At 37.8% G+C, this 27,079-nt stretch overlaps 1 protein-coding gene across 2 annotated transcripts in view; it reads left to right on the plus strand.

Moving 5' to 3' along the window:
* Positions 1–216: 216 nt before the first annotated feature.
* MLLT3 (MLLT3 super elongation complex subunit) overlaps positions 217–27,079 on the plus strand; it is a 291,192-nt gene continuing 264,329 nt past the window's right edge. Inside the window, exons 1-2 of one of the 2 annotated variants that reach the window (XM_061425188.1) lie at positions 217–511; positions 1,928–2,108. In XM_061425188.1, the coding sequence (XP_061281172.1) occupies positions 500–511; positions 1,928–2,108 (193 nt within the window). In that variant the 5' untranslated portion in view covers positions 217–499. Of the gene's footprint in view, positions 512–730; positions 969–1,927; positions 2,109–27,079 lie in introns of those variants that run through there. The other variant, XM_061425189.1, reaches the window with a different exon arrangement.

Consider the following 27,079-nt stretch of genomic DNA (forward strand, 5'->3'; position numbering starts at 1 on the left):
CCTCTCCCCACTCCAGCGCCCCCTCCCCGCCCCCCTCCCCACCCCCCAGCAGGAACCTGTTACTTTAAGCGAGGCGTTCCAGTGTGGCCGTGCTGGCAGCCCGGGTTTCGGGAGGTGGCCGGTGATTGGCTCTTTCGAGCTCCCCCTGGCTCGCTCGCTCGGCCTCCCCGCGCGCTCCGCCCCGCCCGCGCGCCCTCCCTCCGCCCCGTGAGGCTCGGAGCCCCGGTGTCAGGCGCCACGGCGCATGCTCCGGAATCTCATCCTCTGGCCCTGGAGCTGCTGCTGCTGCTGCTGCTTTTGCTTTTGGGGCTGAGTTTAATAAGCGAGCGAGCGAGCGAGCAAGCGATCGCGGGGGGAAAAAGGCAGAGAATGTCCGCCATCTACCCTCCGCTCCTGGGCGCGCTCTCATTCATAGCAGCCTCTTCATGAATTACAGCTGAGGGGGGCGGGGGAGGGGGGGTACCACACAACACCCCAGCAAACCTCCGGGCCCCCAGGCATGGCTAGCTCGGTAAGTACCTGCAAAAATAATAATAAAAGACTCCCCCCCCCGCCCCCGCGCCTTTCCTCCCTCGCCCTGCGCCGCCACCGCAGCCCAGACAGCGCCAGCGCTCAGCGGTTCCAATTAGAGAAAGGTTGGTACGGCTTGCAGGGAGCTGCTGCCTCTCCCTCAGTCTCCGTTCCCCTCCCTCTCACCCCCCTCCCCGGCGCGCGCGCACACACACACACTCACACACTAACACACACTCGCCCCTCCACCCCCCGCGCCTCCCTCCCTCCTCGCCTCTTTGCAATCGCAAGAAGCGCACTCTCGCTCACACGCGCGCACTCACACACACACACACACACACACACACACGGTGGAAGGAGGCGAATAATAACTCAGCCATATTTCAGCCGCCGCCGCCGCCGGGAGCCGCGGGCACAGTCGGGGGACGCGGCGAGCAGCCTCGCCGGCCGCTACGATGGTGCGTTCTCCGCGGCGCGCGAGTGTGAGCCGGAGTGAGCGGGCTGACAGCCGCTGGGCCGCACGCAACTTTGCCCCCGCGCCGGGCTGTGCGCAGTCGGGGCTCCGCGGCTGTCCGCCCGCCGCCCTGCCTTTCTGAATTTCATTTTTGGGGGGAGGTGGGAGGTACTTTGGGGCCACTTTGGTTCTTGGAAGTGTGTTGCGGGGGCTTTCTTAGGCTGGTCTCGCCGATCGCGTGGGGCTTTTCGATGGGGGTGCGGGGTGCATTAAGTTATGGACGCCTCGGCGTGTTTTCCTGCGGGCGTGTGTGCGTGTGTGTGTGACGACGTCTCATTTTTGTTGTGCACAAACCCCGTGGTAAGAACACGGGAGTTTGTGCCCATCGGCAGAGGCAGCTTGTAGTTTCCATTCCGCCTGGCACAGCGCTCCACACGCACGCACACACACACGTACACAAAGACTTCCTCGGCGTGTGTCTGTCGCCGCAGCACTTTCGGGGTGGGGGCTTGCGAGAACCCCCTTCGGGTGTCCTAGCTACCTCCCCTCCCACGGCGGGCAACCGCCCCGGCATCGCCTCCTAATTGTCTCTAATTTGTTTCCGATGCATTCGTTGTCGTGCTTGTAGTGGCTGAGTGTGCTGGCTTCTCTTAACCCTCCCCCCCCCCGCCCCCCGCCCCGACCACCGGACCCCCTTCCCAATCGGGGGTAACATTCCGTTACAATCCCGGCCTGTATGGATGCGGGCCCGGGGGTGCCGGGGGCCGGGCAGGCCGGATAGGCTGCATTTGGGGGTGTGGGGTGTGCGCGCCCACGCGCGTGAAACGTGGATGCAGAGGGCACTGCCGTTTCCTTTTATGTGCGTTTCAAGAAGGAGGAAAAAAAAATGTCAGGCGCAATGTTCAGTGTCGAACGGTCGCCTTCCTGTTGTTCACGGCTGTCTCTCCTCCCCCCTGCCCGCAGTGTGCCGTGCAGGTGAAGCTGGAGCTGGGGCACCGCGCCCAGGTGAGGAAAAAACCCACCGTGGAGGGCTTCACCCACGACTGGATGGTGTTCGTGCGCGGTCCGGAGCACAGTAACATACAGCACTTTGTGGAGAAAGTCGTCTTCCACTTGCACGAAAGCTTTCCTAGGCCAAAAAGAGGTAGGGCTCGAATACAAAAGGAGCTTGATAAAAAATGTCTTTGCTGGCGGTGGAAACAATCGCTTGGTCCGGGCGGTCCCCCTGCCCCTCTCCCCGCCCCCCGCGTCGCGCTCGCCGGCGTAGCTCGGGACCGGGGTGCGCGGCGCCGCGCTGGCCAGGTCCCCGCTCCCGCCCGCGCGCGCGCCACTTCGGCTCCTTGAAAGTCACCGCAGAGAAAGGACCGTCAGGTGTCGAGTGTTTATTCATCCCAAGCCAGCTCTCACCGGTCCTCTGGGGTTAGCCGCGGGTTCTGCGGGGAAACTGCAATTAGTTGCTGGGTTTGGAGGCGTGGGGAGTGGGGCTGGAGGGAATAAACAGCTTGCACTTTTTTTTTTTAAACCTAGAGAAATTGAGATTTACCTGTGTTGTTAGCAGAGGATGCATGGGATGTAGTTATTGTTCCGTCTTGAGAAGTCGCCTGTCTTTAGGATCCTCTCTGCCTTCCTCCTTGTGTGAAGCGTTAGGTGCCAGCTGTCACAGACTTTTCTTTTTTGTGGGTTATCCACCCCGACCTCCCACCGCCAGAATTTTATGTTCAGTTGGGAGTGGGGGGAGCAGGGCGCCTTAGCCCCCCGATGGCAGTTGATTGCTCATTCGATTTTGAGCCACGTTCATAAGTGTTTGCCCGATGTGATCTGCAGGGGAGAGGGTCCCTGCCAGAGGTCGAAGCTAAGTTTCAGAGGAATGGCGTTGTCTTGCCTTCTTCAGTCTTCCCTCACCTTGGTTTTTAGCAGCCTTGGTGTCTGGTTTGCATAATTCTGCTCAGCCTCTGAGGTCTCAAAACATTTTCCATAAAGGACAGTTTTGGAAAAAAGAGGAACGGAGTGTTACTTTACAAGACATATAAAGAGGGTTTGAGAAATCCCAATTTCTGGTCCCTTCAGTCTCTGGAAAGCTACTGACCTGTTGTTTTAGTTGGATTAGTGGAGGTAATACAGTAAGGTGCTTTGTTTGTGATCAGGTTTATTTATCTAAGTGGACACAATGGTTAGCAGTTATCTTCCATTTGATCCGTAATCTTTATTGGCATCTAGAACTCCTGCAGTTTCTTAGCTTAACATCATAATAAATCCATTCTGCTTAGAGTTACGGGTGGAAATTATTGAACATTCAAGGGCTTGAATAAAGAAAGGAGAAATGTGTGCCTTAGAGGTGGCAGAGGTTTGTGTTGACGCTTATTTTTGTTTCCAGAGCTCCTGTAATGGGTCTTAGGAGTGTATGTTTTGCCTATAATGGTTTGTTTTACATCTGCTCTTGAAAACTCCAACAGTTGAATTTGATGGGCTTTGCTGGTTGGTTAATAAATGAGTCCAGCTTCTTACAGAGGGGTAGGGATATGCATGGCCTATTGGAAATAACATTTAGATTTTGTTAGCACTTTGTATCAGAAGATAGCCAGAGATAGTATACTTAATTTTTCCTCTGAACTGTGATGAAGATGAGTATTGTCAAGTTTCTGTCCCTCTCTGAGGTTGGGTCTGATGTTTCTTGGGATCTTGTTTTTTGTTTTCCATCTGTCCATAGAGCCACAGAAGAGGAGTTTAAACAAAAGAAACCACCTTCTAAGATCCTTGCTTGGTACACACTGTTAGGACTACTTGACTGTCTGTTCACTTCCAGGTGAAACACCCTTAACAACAACAACAAAAAAGCAATATTTATTGTATTAGGGAAACTAAGCCAGTTGGCCGAAGATGTAGCTCTTAAGATAACTTTGTTTAGGCTGCTTAACAATCCACAAATTGGTATTATGAAATTAGAGGTGATCAACCTCTCCACATTTCACCACTGTTTCTCTGCTTCAGTGGGTGTGTGTGGTGATGTCTCCTTTTATTTCCCATACTTAATGATTTTCTGTCCAGCCTGAGGGGACATGAGAGTGCTGCCTGCACAGCCCACACCTGGGAGTTTTGTTGCTAGGTGTGGTAAGTGGTTTGATAACACCAAGGTCTTCTCAGACCTCTCTAGTGAGAGATGTATGCTTGTTGGTAGGGTTCTTCAATTTTTATTCTCAATTGTGGAGTTTCTTGATGTAGTCTATAAGCCATTGTTTCAAAATGTTTATTTTTGGATTTTTATTTGTATGTGTGCTTCCCATGATGTGACAAGTCCTGGGAAAAATGCCAGCTTACATAGCCCAGGAGAGACCTTGTCATACTGTAATTACACATGATTCAGATTGCAAGAGAAGGTTTCTCTGTTCATTGGGAATAGTTAGTTGTAAATTCAAGTAACACCAAACATGCCACTTAATCCTGGGGACTTATTTTTTGGCTTATGAGGTCTTTTGAAATGATAAGAATAAATCCAGAATAAGAATGCCAGGCATTTCTAAGTCTACTTCTGTACCTTTTAAAGTGTTATATATTTGATATTATAGATCTATAAATAAGGGGATTGAAAATGGAAGAAACTGCAAATGGCTTTGTGAGAAATCTGAGTTACAAGAAATGCATGCTGTAAACTGTAAATGGCTATTAATAATACCAGTTTCAGTCACTTCCAAAATGTATGGTAGTTGATAAACAGAAGTGGACTTAGATCTGAGGATGAACTGCTCAAGCCATTAAGATGAATGAGTTCTTAGTTTCATAAATCTTTGGTTTGGAAAAGCAAATTGATTTTCATGTTGATTTCCTTTATTCTATAGTAATATTATGAGAACTTATAGGGGAAAAAATTACAGTAAATTCAACTTGTTGCCCATTGAGAAGTACATATGCCATTTCAAAACTGAACTAATTGGACTTGAATTGATAAGGTTTTACTCTGTCCTAAAGACAGTTTCATTTAAAACTACTAGCACAAAATCCTAGAAAGGAGATTTTGATAAAATAGTGCAGCCTGGAATATCCATTAGCCATTTACAGAATAGGCATGTCAAACTATAATGCATTTTAAAACTATCTGCTTGCAAAAAAAGACTATATCTTATTTATTACTAGCACAGATTTATAATAGTCTGGTATGACTGAAATGAATAGTCACATTCAAAACATTTCATTTAAAATATTAATGTTTTCATTTTCAGTATGATGTGAATTTGAGTGAACTTTCTTTTCAATTACTGCCATCCTTACTATTGCAATCTGTTCCATTGACATTTACGATATGAAATCTGTTGCTTATTATTTTATGTAAGCTAATTTGGCCACTGGTATGATTTGATAGCTTATTATTTGCAGCCTTAGTCCTTTGAGTGGGCAGATAAAGCGCAGTAAATCTGTACTTGTAACTTTCCTTTAAGTGTTTGAGCCCGGTTTTACTGTGTAGTTCTGATTTGTGTTAGTCTTCCGAAATAGTTTGAATAACTTTTTATCAGGGTATCTAAAATTTAAGGGCTTACTAGTTGAAAATATTGTGTGCACCTGGTGCATTTTGTCTCCTGAGATATTTAAAAGGTTTATAGAAGAAAAAAAAAGTGGGTGACTATACTGATACAGTCAGTGAGTGTTACGAGATTTGTGTAGAATTCTGTATGGAATTAAGATGACCAGTGAGAACAGTTTTACAGCTTGACATTTTGAAGCAACACAAAGTATAATTTACCAAAGCGCATTTAAAAAGCTGAATTGCTAGAGGAAATCTCGTGCTGTTAGTAAGAATATAAATTGGGCACGGACATTTTGGAGGACATTTGGCAAAATCTATTAAGATTTTAAATGTTTATGCACATCGACCCAGCAATTTTACTTCTAGGAATTTTCCAACAGATATGGCTTCACAACTCCACAGAGTTACAGCATTTTTTTGGACTGTATTTGGATAGCAAACATTTGGAAGCAATCCATAGAAGGGACCTCAGTGGGGTACAGTTAGATCTTGGTGATCTATTTAAAAAAGAGGGTAAATCTATTTGTAGATGCAGGAAGATCTTTAAGAGATGTTAGGTGAAATAAGATAATCAACGTAATCCCATTTAAAAAATGTGCTTATACAGATAAAAAGTATATGTATGTATGTGGATAAAATAAATTCTGGATGAATGAACATCAAACTCTTACTAATAGTTTTCTTAAGTGGATGCTATGGTCTTGGTGGTGATGAGAGGTTTTTTTTTTTGGTAGTGTTTGATTTTTTTAAAGATAAATGTTAATTCTTTACATTTAAAGCCTTCAAATGAGCACTCATTACTTTTTAAGACAAAACAACGAAAGTAAATACTACTGCCTTTTGGACATGGATTACCATGTAGTTCTCTAAAAGTGCTCTTGAACTTTCTTGGGTAGATGTTGTTGACCAGTGGTGAGGAGGAATTAGATTTACGAATTTTTATGTAAATTGTATGTATTAATATTGCCTGTATTTGAAATCAACCAGAAATGGTTTAAACAAATTACTTACTAATTTATGAATAACAATCATCAGCCCATTAGATGAGTGTATAGATACTATTTTAATGAAAAATTATCTTCTAAAACAAAAAGAAAAGTGAGAGGAGTAGCATCATTTTATTTGTGTTTGTATGCAGTCTCTTAAATGTTTTGCTTGATAGAAGACAACTGGATCTGCTTCTGTCTTCTGTATCTGGTCTGTGGTGTTACCACTCATCATGTAGCCTTTGGAAAACTCTGCTGTACACTTATGAGAGAACAAGGGTGAAATGGCAAATGACGTCCTGGAGTTGTTATAAAAATAGTTTTAATTTTGCCAGTTCCTGGAAAAGGTTATGGGCATCCTGGGATCCGCAGACTTATACTCGGTGAACCTCTGATATAAAATAATCACAATACTACCTGACACAGATAAACAGCTCTGTTAAGATGTGGAAGGTGATTTTCCTTGTAACCACTATCATTGTTGCTAATAAAAATACTTATTTAGTGGAATGAGAAAGGGTAAAATTTCCAAGGTATTTGCACGGTTAAATTCCAGTGTAACAATTATCTAACACATTTTTTTTTTCTGAGAAGGAAAATCCAAATTTGGTTTTACTGACTATATTTTATAGTTAACATTGTTGTCCGTTTTATGATGCAGAAGCCTTTTATATCTATTATTTTGGGTAACCCTCTGTAGAAGTACCTTTGGGAGGTAGACAGAGCTGGGAGATCAGTCAGTTTTATAATTTTTCTTTAAAGATTTTTTTTGTTCCTTCTCTTGGCTCTTTGAAGTTTCCTTCTAATGGTCTTCCATGGACCAACCTGAGCCCTTTAGCTATTTTCCTGATCATCTAATACAATGATACCCAGTACTTAACACAGCTTTTACAGTTCTAAGATGTGGAACTTTTTGGTGTCTTTTTTTTTTTTTTTAATCTCTTAGTGACTTAAGTCTTCAAAAGAGAACTTGGAAAAGTTTAGATACTTGGGAACGGGGGAAATGTTAAACACAATTATAGCAGTTATGTAATTAAGCAAGGACTCAATATATTACTGAACTTACTGGACTTTAATCTTTATTGGCCAGATTTCAGGATATTTTTGATCTCTAAAACAATGTTTCACACTGTCCCAATAGAAATAATACAGAATTCTGTAGTTTTTTTTCCCCTCCACTTTTGTGTTTTCACTTCTCAACGAAGCTACTAATATGTAGGAGAGATTCTCTTGTCTCAGTGATACAAATTTATATTCTTTTAAAACATTTTGTGTGTGTGGCCAGAATCTCTTTACTTCATTCTCTTCCTCATAACAGCTATTTTAATCCATTAATCTTGTTTTCTCTTATATTTTGTGGTTCTCATTATTTTGTAGTGCTATATTTGCTTTTGGGAGTATGATTTGTCTGAAAAGAGTTTTTGGGTAAATAATTTCCCATAGATGATGTTACAGGTAATTGACAAGTTTTTGTTATGTTATCATAGAAAGTGTGATACCTTACATTACACAGTGAGACATTACATTGCACAATTTTACAGTTTAGCCTTTATGAAGAATGCATATATTAATTTTTATATACAAATTAAAATTGTATTTTCTAACTTATACATATATGTTCACTGTAGAAAAATCAAACCATAGAAATATCAAGAAAGGAGTTACTTGAAAATTCTTCATAGATAACCATAATTAATATTTTGGTAGGCATCTTTTTATAATTATGTTTATATTTGTATACACACAAAAACTAACTTTAAATTATAATTTATTCAGCAAGTGGTTTTCGGAGCTCTTATCATGTGCCTAGAGTATTTCTAGAAGTTGGGGATAAAACACAGATGAGCATTCTTGCCCTCATGGTATGTGGTGGGATATCATTTTAAAGCTGAATTCGATGGTATCACATTAAATATAGATTTATTTATTTGAAAATTTATATTGTTCTCATTTCTAATTTGTTATAAATAATGCTCTGATGAACATCCTTGACATTCATTTTTATGGTTTTTCCAATAATTTCCTTATGTATATAGATTTTACATTTTGACATTCATTACCAAACTTCCCTTCAAAAAGATTGTACCAGTTTATACTTCCTTAGGAGTTGGGAGACTGCCCATTTCCCCACATGGCTGCCAGTACTAGGGATTAAAAGGTTTTTTTAATCTTTGCCAATCTGCTGCATGAACTGATACCTCATTTTTATTTGCATTTATTTGATTAGTAGTGCCACATATCTTTGTGTAGACATATTTACCATTTGCTGTTGGTGATAATGCTTGTTTTGAGCCCTTTTTGTATTCTCAAAAAAGGGAGGTATAGGAAAACACAAAGGAAAGAATAATATCATAAACATTCACATCCCTTTACTGAGAATGAACATATATTTACATTTTATCCTACTTTTTTAACTTTTTATTTTATATTGGAGTATAGTTGATTAACAATGTTGTGAAAGTTTCCAGTATGTAGCAAACTGATTCAGTTTTACATATACCTATATCTCTTCTTTACTGAATTCTTTTCCCATTTAGGTCTTTATATAATAGTGAGTAGAGTTCTCTGTGCTATATAGTAGGTCCTTTTTGGCTCATTTTTTCTTATTTGATTCCTTGTTTGATTTGAGAGAATTAAGTATTATAGATATGGCTCAAGTTTTTAAATGATTCCCAGTCTTTTCTTCCAAGTCTTCAATCCCTTCCCCATCTATTTATGTACATTTGCACATTTATTCTGCTACAGGTAATAGTATATTGTGTCTTAAAATCTTCATGAAGTGTATCATAATGGGTGAATCATTTTTTTCAATTGAGATATAATCCATACACCAAAAAATTCACCTTTTTAAAGTGGAAAATTTAGTGTTTTTAGTATATTCATAAGATTGTGCAAAAACTATTCAATTCAATGAATAAATCATTTTGTGTCTTGCTCCCCCCACCTCTCTTGGCCTCAGTACATCTTGAACCTTTCCCCATTTTATCTTTAGAGACCCAATTCATTCCCTTTAATTTTTTCTGCTTAGTATTTTGTTTAGGAGTATGTTCTCTATTAACTTTTCTGTTCCATTAAGCAATATATGGGTCATTTTCTGTTCTGGGCAGTGAATATCTTTGTACTTGTTACCTTGTGCAAATGAGCAAGATTTTGGATATAGGTCTAGGATACCAGCTGTGTGTGTTTCCATTTGCAATAGACATTGTCAGATTGCTCCACAAAGTAGTTGTGACAGTTTATATTCTGTCAGGGAATGAGTATCATTTTTTCTACATCTTTGCCAACATTGAATATTTTAAAATTTCTCATTTTTGTTATTAGTTGCAGTAGTGTCTTTTTGTTTTCAGTTGCATTTCTGTTTCCTAATGGGGTTAAGCATTTTCTATATGCTTACTGACCATTTACATTCCCTCTTTAGAAACAGAGGGAGATTGCCTATATTGATTTCTTTTTCTATCCTCTGTCTTAAAAAAAAAAAAAGATTTTCCTTATCTGTGGGATGTTAATTCTTTGTTATTTGTGTGGAAAACATCTTGTCCCATTTTTGTTTCTGTTTCTTGGTATCCTAATGTATGGTATCTTTTTGTCATACATAAGTTTTTAATTTTGTCAAATTGATTTGTTTTATTTTGTTTTCCTGTCTGGTTTTGGGGTTTTGTGGAAGAATATAATTTGTGGGCATGGTAATGTGCTTAACCAACAGGCTTTGTATGTGCAGGATGCAGTGAAAAGACTGGGGGAGATGGAAATAACAGAAAGAGGCGGTCCCTGCCTTCAGTGTGCTTGTGTCTTTTAGAGTTGGCAAGGACTCTTGAGAGTCTTCATCTTTGTTTACCCTCTCATTTTACTTTTAATCAGAAGCCTAGAAATGTGAAGTGATCTTGCATGTAGACACAATGAGTCACAAGTGTGCTGGTGCAAAGATAACTAGTAATAAATGGTGGTAAATGTTTACTTTTAAAACACTGAGTAATTATTCACTTATATTAGCAGACAAATGTTCAGCCATAACTGCTTTTGTAGACATGATCTAGGACTTAATTAAGTGGTGGTAACCATGGTAGATGCCATTTAAAACGAAGAGGTTCTCCATAGCCACTTTTGGGTAAAATCAAATTCATTTTATGGATTAATTTAAGGTTTTCCTTTGAAATTAAATCTTTAGGAGAAATTGCTTCTGAATGGTAGGTATTCCCTGATATTTTCCACCCCCACCACCTCCATGGTAAGATTCCAGCCCCTTGAAGGATATAGAACATTGTTTTAAGAAATAAAACCTAATCCTTTTAACTTAAGTGTGTTAAGTTTGTAGTGATCAAGGCCCAAAGAGTCTAGCATCTGGGTGTGATTTAGTTGGTATGTCAGTAGTTAACAGTTACCTTTTTTGGATAAAATCAGTGCATCGTTTTTTATGAAAGAAAATTATGGCTTATACTGAGCTTAATTCTGAGGTCCATGTATTTGAAATAATGTTCATAAGTGATTATAAAGATGATCAGTTGAATGTAATTAGTTATGACCCATGTTAGAAGATTGATATTTTCAGAGCAAATACATTTTAATATATTTAATTTTGCCAAATATGAATGTTTTTCTTTGTTCCTTTCCAGCAGAAATCATTATTTTCCCATCAATACTAAGCCAAATGCTATGTAGAAGTATTGATTTTTAAGGGCAAAATATACATGAACGATTTCCTAAAATATTAATACAATAATAGTGGCCTAGACAGTGAAGAGATTTACTTTCTTCTACTGTTTCTGGATATAAATTTAATCTGCATGATGCCTTTAATTTTTGCGGATAGGTTTTGTAGTCGTCTTCCCTTCCTCCCCAGGGTAGTATTGGGGAAGATTAAGATCAGATGATTCCATGTGTCTATTTATTTTGATAAGCATTTATAACACTTGGAATGTTTAAAAACAAAGTTCATTTACATAGAACCGTGAAAAAACAAACCAAGGTTCATTGTAGACTTCGTGTCATCCATACCTTCTACCCGAAGTACTCCATTGATATGAGCTGCTGAATAATGAAAGCTTCCTTTGTGTTGAAGAAATATTCTTCTATTTTACGAAATGTTTTTCTTCATTTGGGTTCTTTCCTTGTTCCTATAATATAAGCAGCTGTTTTGTACTGACTTTTATGGAAAAACAGAGTCCAGGCCACTGGGATTTGGTTGCTCTTATTAATAGTGGGATATGTGTGTGTGTGGTGCTCAGTTGTGCCTGACTTTTCGCGACCCCATGGACTGTACCCTGCCAGGCTTCTCTGTCTGTGGAATTTTCCAGGCAAGAACACTGGAGTGGGTTGTCATTTCCTACTGCAGGGGATCTTCCCAACCTAGGAATTGAAACCGTATCTCCTGTGTCTCCTGCCTTGGCAGGCGGATTATTTGCCACTGAGCCACCTGGGAAGCCCTTTGGTAGGATAAGTTACGTAAAATGTTGACATAGCTCCAGATTGTCTAATCAGAGATGCTCATTTTATACCTTTTCCTACTTATGCCCAGAAGTAGTACAGGGAAGTGGGGAGCTACCTTCTTCACCACAGGGAACACAAAGCATGCGTTACATGTTTCAGCTAGTCCCGTGCTCATTTCTCCTTGCGTATGTATCTGTTGTTTCTTTTGTGCTGCCTTAGAGTTACACATCCAAGGAGCTGGGACCAATATTATCACTATGGGTAGTACTCATACCTTTAATCAATGTAGTCTAGACACGGGCAACAGTATAATATCAAAGCGGTTATCGGAAGTCAGAAGGAGTTAGAATCCTGATTAAGCGTCCCCTCCTCTAAGTGGTAAATTATTACTCAGTCTTCTGAAACTTATTTCCTCTGTACCTCTAATAACTGACTTCATGTAAACAGAACCACCACTTGAATTTAGCAAAAAACATTGTGTTGGCCCAGAATCACATTTTCTAGAATTGTTTTAGCTTAGTAGTTATAGGCAAAAGTGAATTTTTCTCCTTTTCTTTCTTACCTACTTCAAGTGCTTTTTTAAAAACAAATTTGAGCAACTTGGCCAGGTCCGTCTTTTTTTTTTTTATTACTTAATCCGTGAAATAGAACTAGCCTTTTAGCTTAAAAATAGGAGTCAGATGTATTCCAGTAACTGGTAGGAGCAGTATTTAGCAATGCAGCAGAAAAGACTCTGGCCGGGGGAAGTAAAAGGGATGTGTTTGGACTGAGAAAACTCTGTGGGCTTTTCCAGCTCTAAAATATTATTTTTCCTTGGTTTTTAAAAAAGGATACATTCTGAGTGTGTCAATGATTTACCTTGTTTTTTTTATAATGATGAGATACCTACCATTTATTACATTTCAGGTATATATTGGTTATCATGCTAGACAATAGACATGTGTTGATGTGTTTAATTTCTCACTTTTTATAAGTGTAGCACTTTGGAGAATGACTAAAAAGAAAAAAAAGACCAAATGTTGACATGAACTTCAGTATCTTGGAATATTACACTACTTAAATGGTGTGTGAACAGTGGAATGGGTAAAAGACTTGTTGAATATCAGGGAAGTAGACGATAATGTGGATAATTCACCAAGTAGGTGGTTAAGTTTTGGTTATGAAAAGTTACTTTCTGACTATATTGGTGCCATTTATACCTACTTTCAACTACTTCTTGTAGGTTGGAGCAGTTCAGGAACTCATGAGACTGTTTATTTGAAACTTCTCCCTCTAATATGGCTCTTGACCAGGTCATTAGATCCTTGGGTTTTTTCATGAAAGATGACTGATAATTTAAAAAAAAAATTTCATATAACATAAGCCAGACCTTGAAATTTTGTTACTTGTTTTGCTTTTTGAAAGTATCATGTTTCAGGTAACTATTTATATGTCTATTATCAATAGAGTAATAAGTGGGGGCTTGGACTTACATTATCAGGTGAACAGGTTAGAAGAAAGTATGTCAGATCTTTGATCACTCAACATATTTGCCGGACTTTTCTGTTTAATAATGCAGATGCTTAATTGAAGTTGCCTTGAAAAGCAAGTACCCTTTCAGTCTTCACTTGCAACATGCTGCATAACTTTTAGGTTAAAGAAAAATAATTCTAGTTATCACTCCAGCTTGTTAATGGGACTTGTTGAGTGACTGACTAGAGCCAAGAATTTAACTATACAAAATACACAAATGCAGATATTTTAAAGAGAGTAGCAAATGAATGAGAATTTTCTTACTTGTAAAGGCTAGATAGTAGCTTGTAGTTAATGCTACTTGGTTTAGTATCTTTCTGTGGAGGCTTTTTTTTTGGATTTATCATGATCATTGATTTTAGTATGATTTAGTTCATTTTTCTTTATGAACTAAAAATTTCTGGCGAATGGCCAGAATTATTCATCTTTATCCACATTTGGAGAATTTGTATGACAGATAAAAATAGATCAGTGAAAAGATGGGAAGAAAATACTTCACACAGTGTTAATGAAAGTTATCTCTGAGAGGTGGGATATCAGGAAATTCTTGTCACCAGTAAAAAGTTGTTGGATTTTTCAAGCTTTCTTGAATGATACATACTACTTACGTGAAAGTTAAACTAGATACTTAAATGTACATAAGGATATGTTTACAATAAGCTTTTTAGTTTTTTTAAAAAGTAATCTCACTTGAAGCATTAACAGAAATGTCTTCCCCAAGGAACATTTTCATGTTTTGTTATTTGAAATTTAACCACCTTGTCATTCTGAGTGTTTCCTTTTAATATTACTATGAATATATGTATAAATGTTTCATAAGTTGATTGTAACCTTTAAAGAGACACATGTAAATCATATTCTTACCTTTCTTAACAATTGTGTTAAGGTGTAAAACTAATCAGATTAACTTGATATATAAGTACTTGATATATTTATAAATTTTTCTTTGTAACAGAAAGACAACTGTATTTATTATTTCAGTAGAACATACACTTTTGGAGTACTTAGGAATGTTTTGAGAAGTTTGACCTTTTTTAACCTGTAGAATTTTAATAAATATAACTTTGTTGATTAATATGTTTATCTTGATGCATAGTGGTAGAAAAATTTCCAGAGCCTACATCTGACTTAAAAATTGTCTGCAAATGAAAGGACTGTCATTATGCTTAGATATATGGTGGTGTGTTAGGAATAAATGGGATCTATAGTTGGAAATTCTTGTTTTTGAGTCCCTCGGAGGAGGGCATGGCAACCCACTCTAGTATCCATGCCTGGAGAATCCCATGGACAGAGAGTCTGGCAGGCTACAGTTCATAGGGTCACACAGAGTTGGACACGACGAAGTAACTTAGCATGCATGCATGTATATAATTTGGAAGTTAAACGTTAAATTATGAGAAATAAAAGGTACAAAAACAACTTCCAAAACCAAGGCAAAAGTAAGGTTTGGGGCAGGGAAGTAAGTAGGATTTTGGATGGAGAATTGATGCATAATTGCATAAACACAAACAGTATTTAGCATTAAAAGGTGTTTCAGTACTGTTCAATATATAGGCTTTAAAAATAACTAGAAGTTAAAAGAAAATAAAATGTAATTTCATGTTTTATAGATAATGCAGATAGATTGATATAAATATTCCTAAATAAAGGAATTTCTGCAGAATGAGGGAGTTGATTTTAGTTGTCTTAAAAGATCTCTTAGCAGTCTTGGTTTATCTGATTAAGTCCACAATATTATGATTAATGGGAAAACATCTCTGCCTTTTTAACATTAAAAAATCACTATTACAAGTATATTATACTCAAATGCATAGCAAAACTGTATGTCAAATAAAAACAAAACTGTTTTCCCTTTAGTGTTAGATGCATTGATAAAAATCATAAATTATATTCAGTAGGTAGCCAGATTAATTCTACCTGAGAATGTAAAATATAAAAATTGATGTTGGTGATTTGAGCATTTCTTTATTAGCTCCTTGAATAAGATTGCCACTTTAAGTTCTATTGGGTAGCATTTGGAATAACAGTATATTTCACAGAGCTTTAATTTAGTTCTGCTGATAAATTTTTATTTTAACTATTTCTGGTCTTTTTGAGAGAATCCTAAATGGGATTCAGAGTGGCCTGGATTCCTTTCGTCAAGATTAAGGTGTGTATGTGAATGAGAAAAATCCACTCTTTGGCACCTTGATTACAATGCACCATGTTTGCTTCCTATTGTTCTAATTAAATTAATTTATGTAGATGTCTTAATTGCAGATATAGAAAATAAAGTGCCTGTTTTGAAACTGTTTTGAAAACTTTAAAAGAACACTTAGGGGACCAGACTGAAGACTTAAAAGTTTCAACAGTACGAAGACTTGGTTTGAATATTGCAGATTGTAAGAAGAGCTTCCCAATTTGGCATAAATTAAATAAATATACTCATAGAATTTTATTATAGGACAGACAAAGCTGTGATCTACCAAGAAAATGTGTGACTGGCTCTTATTTGGAGCATATAGAGTGGGAGCAGGTTTTGCAGTGAAAGGGAGACTAAAGGACAAGGTGTTCTCTACTTGTAAAGACCTCAGAGTTTTCTTTATGTTATTGTAGAAAGACATTATTTTTGCTTTGGCGTGCTTAAAACTAAAGGGCAAATGATCCAAAAGAATAATCTTGAAATTCAATAGCAAGAAAACTACTTGACATTGTGGGCCGGAGGCCAGCAAACGTGTTGCTTTCATTGAATGCGTGGGAAATGGGGCAGGCCTGGAATTTAAAGAGACAGGGTGCAGTACCCTAGAAAAGAAAAGCCCTCCTGTATGATTTGCTTACTTGGAGGAAAAAAATAGACTTAAAGTTTCCTCTAAAGGATCTTTATTGGATCAACTCTTTAAGGCATTGAAAGACACTGAGTGAATTTTTCCTAATGCCACCTCCATCTCCCTAGTCATCTTCTCTTGTCTGAAATTGATGCAGAGTAAAACTGTTTGTAACAGAGGAGAAGCTGCTTTTCAAATAAAAGTACTTTGTAGCCTGTTCAGATGGAGTATAATGTAATTCTCTGAAATTGAGCACTTATTACTTTGTTTACCTAGTTATTTAAAAGGAGGGGCGTGGGATAAGGAAGGGGGATGCCATAGGAACCTCTGCTTTAGAAATTGCTGTTTTTTTCTGTGTCTGAGTTTTTCTCCCCCATCCACTCATGAATCCCCCTTCTCCCCCTCCCCCACCTCCCACAATCCCTCAATAAAATAGTATTTAAAAGACTTGAATAACTAGTCCTATGTACCCGCTTCTTGCTGGAGGCAATAATGTCGTACTATTTTCAATGGGTGGTCTTGAATCTCCATGGGAGATTTTTACAGGCAGTGGGCTCCAAGACCCACTAAATGTATTATATTGAACATAACTAGTTAAATTCCCAAGCCATAGAGAATATACAGAGGTAGTTTTACACTATTGAAGTCCCATCGTTAATTACTGGCAAACCAATTTATTTGAATTTTATTGGAAGAATTTAGGGCTTAAATCCCTAAAAATGACACATATTAACTCAGTGTTTGAGTTCTACTTTTTAAAACAAGTAAGACATTTGTATATATGTCAATTCAGTAATACTCATTTGTGTGTATATTTTAGTTCATAGGTGTCTGTTTGTTTGTTTTAATTCTCCTCCTTTAGGAAACCAACACCTATGGTCATTTCCAAATGTTTATTAATTGAAGCTTTATTTCTCCTTATGGAGATAGTGTAAAATGATAGGATCTGTTATAATCAGAAAGGATATCAGGTATTATTATAAGCATTACCTCTTAGCTGTGGCAAGTAGCATAAATGTATTCTACCCTGAAATTTAAAACCAAAATTGCTTTGGGCCAAACCTTTGTAGAAACACACAGGATTGGAATGATACATTAAATACTGGATTAAAATTGCTTTTTAGAAAACAATTCTTTTTACTTAAACGTCAATAAAACAATACATGTACTTATGCTCTGTAAATATGGAAATGGGGAATGTTGCACTCATGCCTATGCCTACATAATTTAGTTTAAAATTACTTTGGAATATCTAGTGTAAGTTTGTCATTAGTGATAACATAACTTTATTGGGTTATTGATTTGATTACTTTGTTTTCCTTATTCACATTCTTCACAAAATTAATTTATGGAGAATATTGAATTTCTATTTAAAATAAATATAAGTCCTGATTAGTTTGAAGTCTGACCTATCTATTTTCCATAGGCTGAGGAGAGAATTTAGGAGTAGGCATCTCAGATATATTGATAAATAAATGAATGATGATATATGACGAGAGAGCATTTTTGTTTGTTTTAAACAATGTCAGTAGTTTTAGGTGGAAAATTGTAATTTTTAAAGAATTTGTTTCTTTTACAAAAATTAGTATACACTTGTTTCAGGTCATATGAAAATGGTATGAATTCTGTAGTTTTCTTCACTGATAGACTCAAAGCTCTGTGGCTCAACAGCTTACAGCAATGACTAAATGTTTGCCTTTTCTTTATTAGCTCAGTACTAGTCCTTGAATAGCTAAAAAGTTTTCCAGTAGTTTTTACAAGTGGGTTTAAAGAAGTGATAGTTGTCTGAAGTTTATCTTGTGTAGCCAGTATTTAAAAGTTATTAAGGTTGTCTACACACAAAAAAGAAACAGGTCTTCTGGCTATATATGTGAATAAAAGTTAAAGGTTGGTGAAAATTAGCTTGTCAAGTAAAATTACTGACTGAGGAATAATTCTGTTTTCATTATCCAGTCCCCTGGCTGAAAATGAAATAGAAACGATCTGGTTACTAAAGACCAGCGCTGTATTGGATCACTTCCTTGAGCTTTTGCTATGATCGTTAAAGGCAAAGTTAGACAGCTGCTGTAGATTTTGCCTGTGGTCTCACAAAAGAAATTGTTTAACCCTGTTAGTTTCAGATACTATCATTTCTACTTTGCAGATAGGTTTACTTTCTTCAGTATGAGTGATATACTTGTTGTGTTAGATATGAATCTCTGTGATTATGATTTGAACTTCTAATTTATGGGAAGGCAGTATAGCAGAAAATGAGTAATTTTAGCACTCTACTACAATAGTTTCATGTCTTGAATATGACTGAGCTCAACATTTTTGCTTATATTCAGACAGATTAAAAAACTTCAGCTTTTACCTTTCAAAGTTAGACTTTGCATTTGTATCTGAAGACCTTTAGGGAATTCTAAAAATTGTGAAAGTTGAGTGTGACTTATAATCTATTATAATTGGATATTTAAATATCCTTTTGGGGGCCTGAAATTCAGAGGAAATACTAAGTCCTCGACTTTAATATCTTGTTTTGGATAAGTGTGAAATTAGAACAATGCCATCTACTCCTGAAATTGATGTCATAATGTTGAAAATCCCAATGATGTTGGGTTCCTTTTGTATAATGTGTTTGCATTATTGCTAGAGGTTTAAAGGGCAGGGAAATACTTTATTGTTCAGGCTAAAGAGGGCAAGATTTGGAAACCTACCGCTATGTGATTAAATCAGTGTGTTTGCCCTGAGGCTTGAGCCATTCAATCTGAATTCGTAGTTTAAAATTTTGGATTTCTCTTCTGTTTGAAAAATATACTTCTTGAAAATGTTAAGACTGCTCTTGCTTGCTCACATGAAAACTATTGAGGCAAGTGATCAGGGTTAAGAATTTCTTGCAATTAAGACTGCAGGTACATTTCAGTGTTTTAAAGAGAAAGTTCACAGCCATTTTACATAAAATTTTACTGGGCTTTTCATTAATCTAAAATAACTGGTCTATAAGTACTTTATCAGTGAAAACTGCTCAGCATGTAAAACGAGGAGTAGAAGAGCACAAAGGCTTCCTGCAAATTAAGGGCACAATGAGTACTAACGGACTTTCCAGCCATCTCCAGCTGTGAGATTATTATAGTTTTTGCAAACCCTTTTCTCTCAAAACTAAATCAAGAATGGTAGAGACCTGATAAAAAAGAAGTGTAGAAAAGCCTAACTAATCCTTAGATGAGTTACTTCAAACGTGCCAAAATAGAATAAAATCAGTTAATAGCATGGATTAAAGGTTACTTTTAATGCATTTTTATCATTCATGTTGAGAATTTTGTTGTATGTTAATGCATTTGGCCTAGGTTAAAAAAAAAATCCAGAAGGGAAAAAATATAATTAAATGTGAGAGATTACATAATCATATTGTTATGAGGAAATTTAGTACCCATGTTAGGTGCCAGATTTGACCTATGAGATAAAAGCTATGTACTTGAGATCAGAGCTGTAAACAGGTGGCTCCAATTTTGAGTGGTAAGTTTTCCAGTTATAATGAGGAAGGCTCATCTATGTACTACTAAGAGTTGATTTATTATGTAGATTTAAAAAACAACATGGCTTTCTGTCTTTGGAAAAATATCTACAAGTGGTTCCCTGGATAAGGTCAAGGAAGGGTGCTGAAATCCAATCTGGATTAATATTTTAAAAGTGTTTGATTTTTTTCAGGTAGAGAAGAGAAGAGAAATAAGAGGCAGGTATGGGGTGCGAAGGTAGTTTTTACTATTTATGCAGTGTCTGAAATGGTCTCTTTTCATACTACAAGGATACTATCGTTTATACTTCTGATTCAGAATCACGTTTGTCAGCTACTTAATCTGTGAAATACTTTTTCCACCTAACTGGCATATGATAGAGCTGCCAAAAATATTGGGTTAAGGGAAAACTGATTTGGCATGCTGCTGTTGGTAGGAAGAATTTAAAAAAAAGTGATGTCTTTTTGGGTGCATATTATATAGGTATAGATATAAGTATGTATGTATGTGTGTTTCTGTCAACCTTGATAAAGTTTTATTATATGAACCTGGGTAGTGGGAGATTTTATATCATATTTGTCACTCCTCTAAGATGCCCAATTAGAAGTTTCTCTAATGGAAGTTAGCATTTATTTCCTTGTAATAGACATGTATATTGATTTTGCTGTGGCTTAATAGGAAATAGGCTGACTGGCACTCTGAACACATGTGTGTGCTATGTATATTAGGTATTTGTATGTGCCATCCCATTTAATTACAAGTAGTGATTTTTCATAAGTCATGTGGTAATAAAGTCCTATTAATAGTCAAAACGTACAATCACCCATAAATTTCCTCTACTTGATATTCTGATCAGATTTAACCTTATACAAAGAACTCCTAGCTTGAATGCATTTTGCAACATTGCACAAATTCTGTGATATACAGTTATGTATGTGCTTAAGAAGCTGAACTTTCGTTCAAGCCCAGTCTGTTCTCATGGGATATGTTATTCTAGTGAATCAGAAAATTTCTTTGAAAGCAAAGTGATTCTTAATTTTTGGTGGCTTGAAAATGGGGATATGCCCCTATGCATGAGGGGGAAAAAGTCTAGTTGGCTCCCATCGCTGAAAAATAATTCAGAGTACTTGGCCATCTTACATTCCTTTGTGGGGAAGAAACCACACCACAATGCTGCTGAATTATTTTACTTCTGTAGTTATGTCTTTGTGTGTTTATAGGAGTGGGAACATTTTATCTTCTGTGTTTCTGTTGAGGTTGTTTCTCTGCAGTGCCCCAAGAAAAGTCCTGGAGACTAGCTTTGAAGCCCTGTGGACAAGCTGGATATCAAAGAGCCAGAGGAATTCGGCAGTAATTGTTTTATGGCTGGCCAGAAATCAGACCTATTTGTATAGGTAGCACACAAAATAGCTGTGATTTGACAATTTGGTGCTATTTATACCTGCCATAAAAAGAGAAAAGAAAAAGTTAAAGGGGTATTTTGGAAACAGGAACTAAGCTGTAAATGCAAATTGCTTCACCATTTTCTCAAAGGAACAAAAAAGGAAAGGGTTTAGGAAGTTTTTATTGAAGCTACGTTATTGAGGAACTGTCTGCTTTTAGGACGTTTAATATTGTACTCACACTGAAACTATACTTCTTTCTGTTGGCAGTTTTTTTTTTTCTTCACCCCATTCCCATCTGATTAAAATTATTTTTGTGGAGCAAAAGAAACTCTGGAGGAGGGACAGTGAAAATCTCAGAGCTTTCCATTCTCTTAACAGACCTTTAATATTTCATTTTACTGTTGTTATTTAGCTTGGGGTAAGAGCCGTTTGCTGCTGCTACAGTGAATTTTTTCTTTCCAAATAAAAATTATATTTTCAACAAGCAGTCATAGGTTGTTTACTGTAGTACTGGGTGAGGATTTGCCAGGTAAATTTTCCTGGCTTTTAGGAAACATGCAGGAGAACTTTTGAATGACTGTTCTTAATCTGTCAGCTCATAGAGGTCTTTTGAATACACTGGGACTCTCACCTCGAGTATATTCCAAGCTCAAGGTGGGCAGTGTATCATGATGTGACTGTAAGTCAGTGAGCAACCCAAAGTGAAGTTTGTTTTACCAGAATGTCATTCAGACCTTTTGAGCTTGTCAAATGCTTCATTGTTTTGCCTTGAAACCCCCCAGTCCCCAGAGCAGTCTGAGTCTGGGGGCAACTGTGCAGAGAAAAAGCAAACATGTCTGTGATTGACTAGTTTTTTTTTTTTTTTAAGAAACCCTAGAAATGTCTTAGGGACCCGTGGGGCTTTGTTACAGTTTAAAACCATTTTACCACTGGAGGCATTTAGGGCTGTCAAATTGAGAATGTATTAATTTGCTTTTAATTTTTTTCATCAGATTCTGATCCTCCAATAATAAGGAGAATGGTCTTTGTCAAGTGTACCTTAATTTCTGGGGGGAGGCCCTGTAGTTTTGACTGGACAAAAAGAGTTCATGGAGGGTAGGGAAAAAGTGTGGGAACCCATAGAGGTAAATCTGGTATTGGGACAGTCAGTTTTGTTTTTACTTGAATGAAGAGTTACAATTTTAGTAATCTGTGTGAAGGATCAGGAGCATCTGAATAAAGATTTAAAATGGGAATTTTCTAAAAGATTTCTAAAATTAAGGTTTTCTAAAAACCTTAATTGGATATCAAGATGGATTCCCTCTATGGAAGTAGGTGAAACCACTCTATAGAGAAGAAACAGTCTGGGTTGCTGGTACTCCTCAGGAATATGAAAACTCAGGTAGGGAAAGATAAGGACATAGGTAGTTACAGATCACCTTTATGGGTTGAGGATGTACTGTGAGGTTAGGGCTGGCTAGTGAAGAGTTGTATTTCTAAAGTAGTCATCATTTATTCAGCCAACTCTGACTACCTACTATGTGACAGGAACTTCTTCAAACATTGAAGATAACAATAGGAACTGAAGCAGTTCTCATCTACTCAGGGCACTTAGTCTGGCAATAGGCATGATCCGCCCCACCCCCTGCCTACCCCTGCCCCAAAAAAAGAATGCTTTTATGAAGTTACAAAAAGCAAAGCTGTGGAAACAAAATTTTGAGAGATTAGTTCTACTAATCAGAGATATCAGAATTTGAATTAAGCTAAAAAAATTGCAAATGGAAAGTCTAATAAAAATTACATGGATTAAAAAATTATCCAGTATCTCTCACATGATTGTGTGTCTGTGTGATGTTTTCGGTTTCCTAACTCTGGGTTAGCATGGTAGAATATAGGGTTATATAGCTGAACAGGAGTAGGAAGGCAATTTATAGTTACTGAAGTTTTAATTCTGTACCCTGTTATTCACATTTTACAGGTGTAGATCCAAGACTCAATATTAATAAGCTGTCCAAGGTCTGTATGGCTTGAATACAGTGTGACATTATGGCCTGTTGGCTGGGGATAGTCCCAGTTTTTGCCTGTTGTCATGTGTCACTCTCAGAACTGGGGCTTTTTTCAATAATTTGTTGTTGTTAAGTGGCTCAGTCGTGGTCGACTCTTTGTGATCCCATGGACTGTAGCATTCCAGACTTCCCCATCCTTCGCTGTCTCCCAGAGTTTGCTCAAACTCATGTCCATCATGTCGGTGATACAATCCAACCATCTCACCCTCTGTCATCCCATTGTCCTCCTGCCTTCAATCTTTCTCAGCATCAGGGTCTTTTCCGTCAGCTCTTCACATGAGTTGGCCAAAGAATTAGAGAGCTTCAGCTTCAGCCTCAGTCCTTCCAATGAATATTCAGGGCTGATTTCCTTTAGGATTGACTGGTTTGGTCTCCTTACTGTCCAAGGGACTCTCAAGAGTCTTCTCCAGCACCACAAGCATCAATTCTTCAGCACTCAGCCTTCTATATAGGCTGTATGATTACTCTGTTTTTGAGTGGCATTAAACTAAGATTTAAACTCCGAATCTCAGGCTCACCACTGTTATACCCTATTTCTTCTGTGGTTCTAGGTCATGACTAATTCCATGGTTGGTCTGATGAGAAGGATGCTGAGACATAGATCTGGCTCAGTGCAGTACTCAGTACTTGGTTGGCGGTGCTTATCATGGGTGAAGGGGAAAAACATGGTAGCTTTCATGCTTCCTTCCTTCCTCTCTCTTTCTTTCTAAACATCCTGTTACCAAAATGTTTTAGAATGTGATTTAATTTTCCCTCAGAAATTTCAAAGGAAATTTAGGCATTAAAGGAACTTCAAGTCTTGGGAACATATCTGTAAATATCAGTCATCATTGCATGGTACTAATCAAGAAAATTCTGGTGACTTGTGTCTTCTGGATAAATGGAAATTTGTTGCATCTCTTGATCACTGAACATGTTGCTTTTTCCTTTAATTTTTGTTCCTTTCCCCCACCTAATGAGAAGCTTAGAGCAGCAGAAGAGTGCTTGAAGAAAGTAACTCTAATTTGGGAAAGAAAATAGGAAACTGATGTTCTGATTTGCACAGATGGGTCAGCTTTTCTACCAGCTTTGCTGGATGAATACTGAGAATGTCATTTTTATTTGGTCCCATTTAACAAGGCTCAACACTTAAGCAGGGTGAAGTTTTAGATGTGTACTATCTGTCAGGTCGGTTAGCTAAAACTTTAATGGATTGATTTTACTAATAATTAGTTCTGGTAATTAAAGAACTTTTGTGTCACTTCTCTTACATGCTGTGACACTTCATCAGTAGACAGTGTGATCTGAGCTGTACCTCGTTGAGGCTGTAGTCTTCTTCACTTGAAGGAGGACTCATGTCAGCCTTCTGTTAGCTTTTGAATCACATAGAGGGGCAGAAGCAAAATAAAGCCATTTTCAAAAACTTCTGGGATAGGTCAGGGTAGGGTGGGATGGAAATGCCCCATGTTGCTCTCATCCTACTTCTGGGCCACATCTAAAATTCTGTGCAGTTATATGACTTCTCTGCCCTTGAAAAGCTCAGAAGCTTGTGGGGAGAAGGGTAGGTCGACTTGTAAGCAGATACTGTGATACATTTCAGTGTAAGTTAAGAATTATAGTTGATGTCAGAATGGAGTTTTGTGGGTGCACAAATGGGCAAGTTGAGATCGAAGATGAGCACAGTGGTTTCCATTTATGTAACACATGCTTCAACCTGAGTCTCTTTTCATCTTTTGCACCATGTTTGGTTTATAAAGCATTTTATGTTGTTTTGCATTGTTTTTCTTTCCCCAGTGACAGTTTATGACCCAGCTTGAACAATACAATGAAATTCTTCTTTACCTCTAGCTGTTGTGGAGCTGAAGATAGATCTGGGCCGAGATTGGACTTTGTGGCACAAATTTTGGATTGTAGGTTGTGGCTGTTATTGTTCCGACAAATAACTGTAACTTAAAAGTTATTGAGAAAGAAGTAAAGCAAAATGTTGCTGAGACAAAAGGGGGTCTGGTTGATTTATAAATGGTGCTTTAAAACAGTAAGTAGGCGTCTCAGCTTAAAGGGTATTTGGAATAAAATTGTTTTAGAGAAGAAATACTAGTAAACTCTTCTGTGGGATAGTAGGATCGAAGACTGTAATCCCCCTTCTCGCCCCCTTCCCTGCCTCCCATCTCTGTTTCCCTTTAGTGGAAATTCAAAAGCATGAAATAGATTTCAGAGAATGAAAAGTACAATGATACTAATTGTAAGACACTACAACTTTCCTGTCATACTGGTCAAGGGCAGTGTAGGAGCACTGCTCTGCAACCATGCTGTGTTCCCAAGTATGGAAGAGTCTGGTCAGAGGTATTGAAAGGGTGTACGCGTGCATGAAGGAAAAGGAGGGCTAAACCTCATTTGCATAGTTCAAAGTAATACCCTCCTGAGCCTTTTCAAGAGTGTTTGAAGGCAAATTTGTTGCAAAAGATAGCTTATCTGAACTTTTATTGTGGTATCTGTACAAATCACTTGAGGGACAGGTAGGATCTATTTCTGCTCTTAGACTGCTAGTTCATTAAGGATAGGATTTTTTTCTTTTTTTTTTTTATCACTATATCACTCACACTTTTGCACATGGGAAGTGTTGAATAAACATTTTATAGTAAGATACTTTTGTAAAGTACTCAATATATAAAAGTACTTTAGTAGTAATAGCTGGTATTTAACACATACTGCATGTTACCTAAAAGAATTACCTAGTCTAATGGTCACCCTATGAATTGGAACACTACTAGTACTACCCCCATGATAAATGAGTTAATCCAGGTTGTAGGATTCAAGGTCAGCATCCAAAAGTCAGTAGTATTTCGATACACTGTCTATGAATATTCAAAGAATGAAATAAACAATTCTGTTTATAATAGCATCAAAAGAATAAAATACTTAAGAATACATTTAACAAAAGAAGCATAAAACTTATGCTTTGAAACTATAAAACATTTTTGAAAGAAATTAAAGAATATATAAGTGAAAAATAACCCATGTTCATCAATTGAGAGTCCAGAACTAAACCTATGTGTCTCAGATTAACAAGGGTGCCAAGACCATTCAGTAGGGAAAGAATAATCTTTTTGATATATGGTGCTGGGCAAACTGGATATCCACATGCAAAATAATGAAATTGGATCCTTACCTTATACTATACATAAAACTTAGCTCAAAATGGATCAAAAATGTGAGCTATAACTGTAAAACTCTTAGAAGAATGCATTAATCTTTGTCGAGGAATAGCCTTGAGTTTGGCAGGGAATGCGTTCTTAAATATGATACCAAAAGTATAAGCAACAAAAGAAAAACTAGATAAATTGGATTTTATAAAAATCAAAAGCTTTTCTATTTCAATGGACAATTTCGCACAGAGTCAGACACGACTGACATGACTTAGCAGCAAGTAATATGTGGTAAATTCATACGATGGAATATTATTTGGCCATATAAAATAATGAAATACTGATACATGCTAAAACATGGATGTGTGTGTGCGTGGTTGCTCAGTTGTGTCCGACTCTTTGCAACCCCATGGACTATAGCCCACCAGGCTCCTCTGTCCATGGGAGTCTCCAGGCAAGAATATTGGAGTGGGTTGCCATGCCCTCCTCCAGGGGATCTTCCCAATCCAGGGATCAAACCCAGGTCTCCTGTGTTGTAGGCGGATTCTTTATCATCTGAGCCACTAGGGAAGTTCACAGTGTGGATAAACCTTGAGAACATTGTGCTAAGTGAAAAAAAAAAAAGTCACAATCCACATATTGTATAATTCTATTTATATTAAAGGATTAGAATTGGAAAATCTATAAAGGCAGATAGAAGATTAGTGGTTGCTTTGGGCTGGGGACTTTGAGGGGAAACAGAAGATGACAGCTGAAGAATACAGGATTTCTTTTTTTGAAATGATGAGACTATTGTAGAATTGTGATGCTTGTACATATCTGAA

This window comes from Bos javanicus, chromosome 8 (assembly GCF_032452875.1).
Source record: "Bos javanicus breed banteng chromosome 8, ARS-OSU_banteng_1.0, whole genome shotgun sequence".
Classification (NCBI taxonomy): Eukaryota; Metazoa; Chordata; class Mammalia; order Artiodactyla; family Bovidae; genus Bos; species Bos javanicus.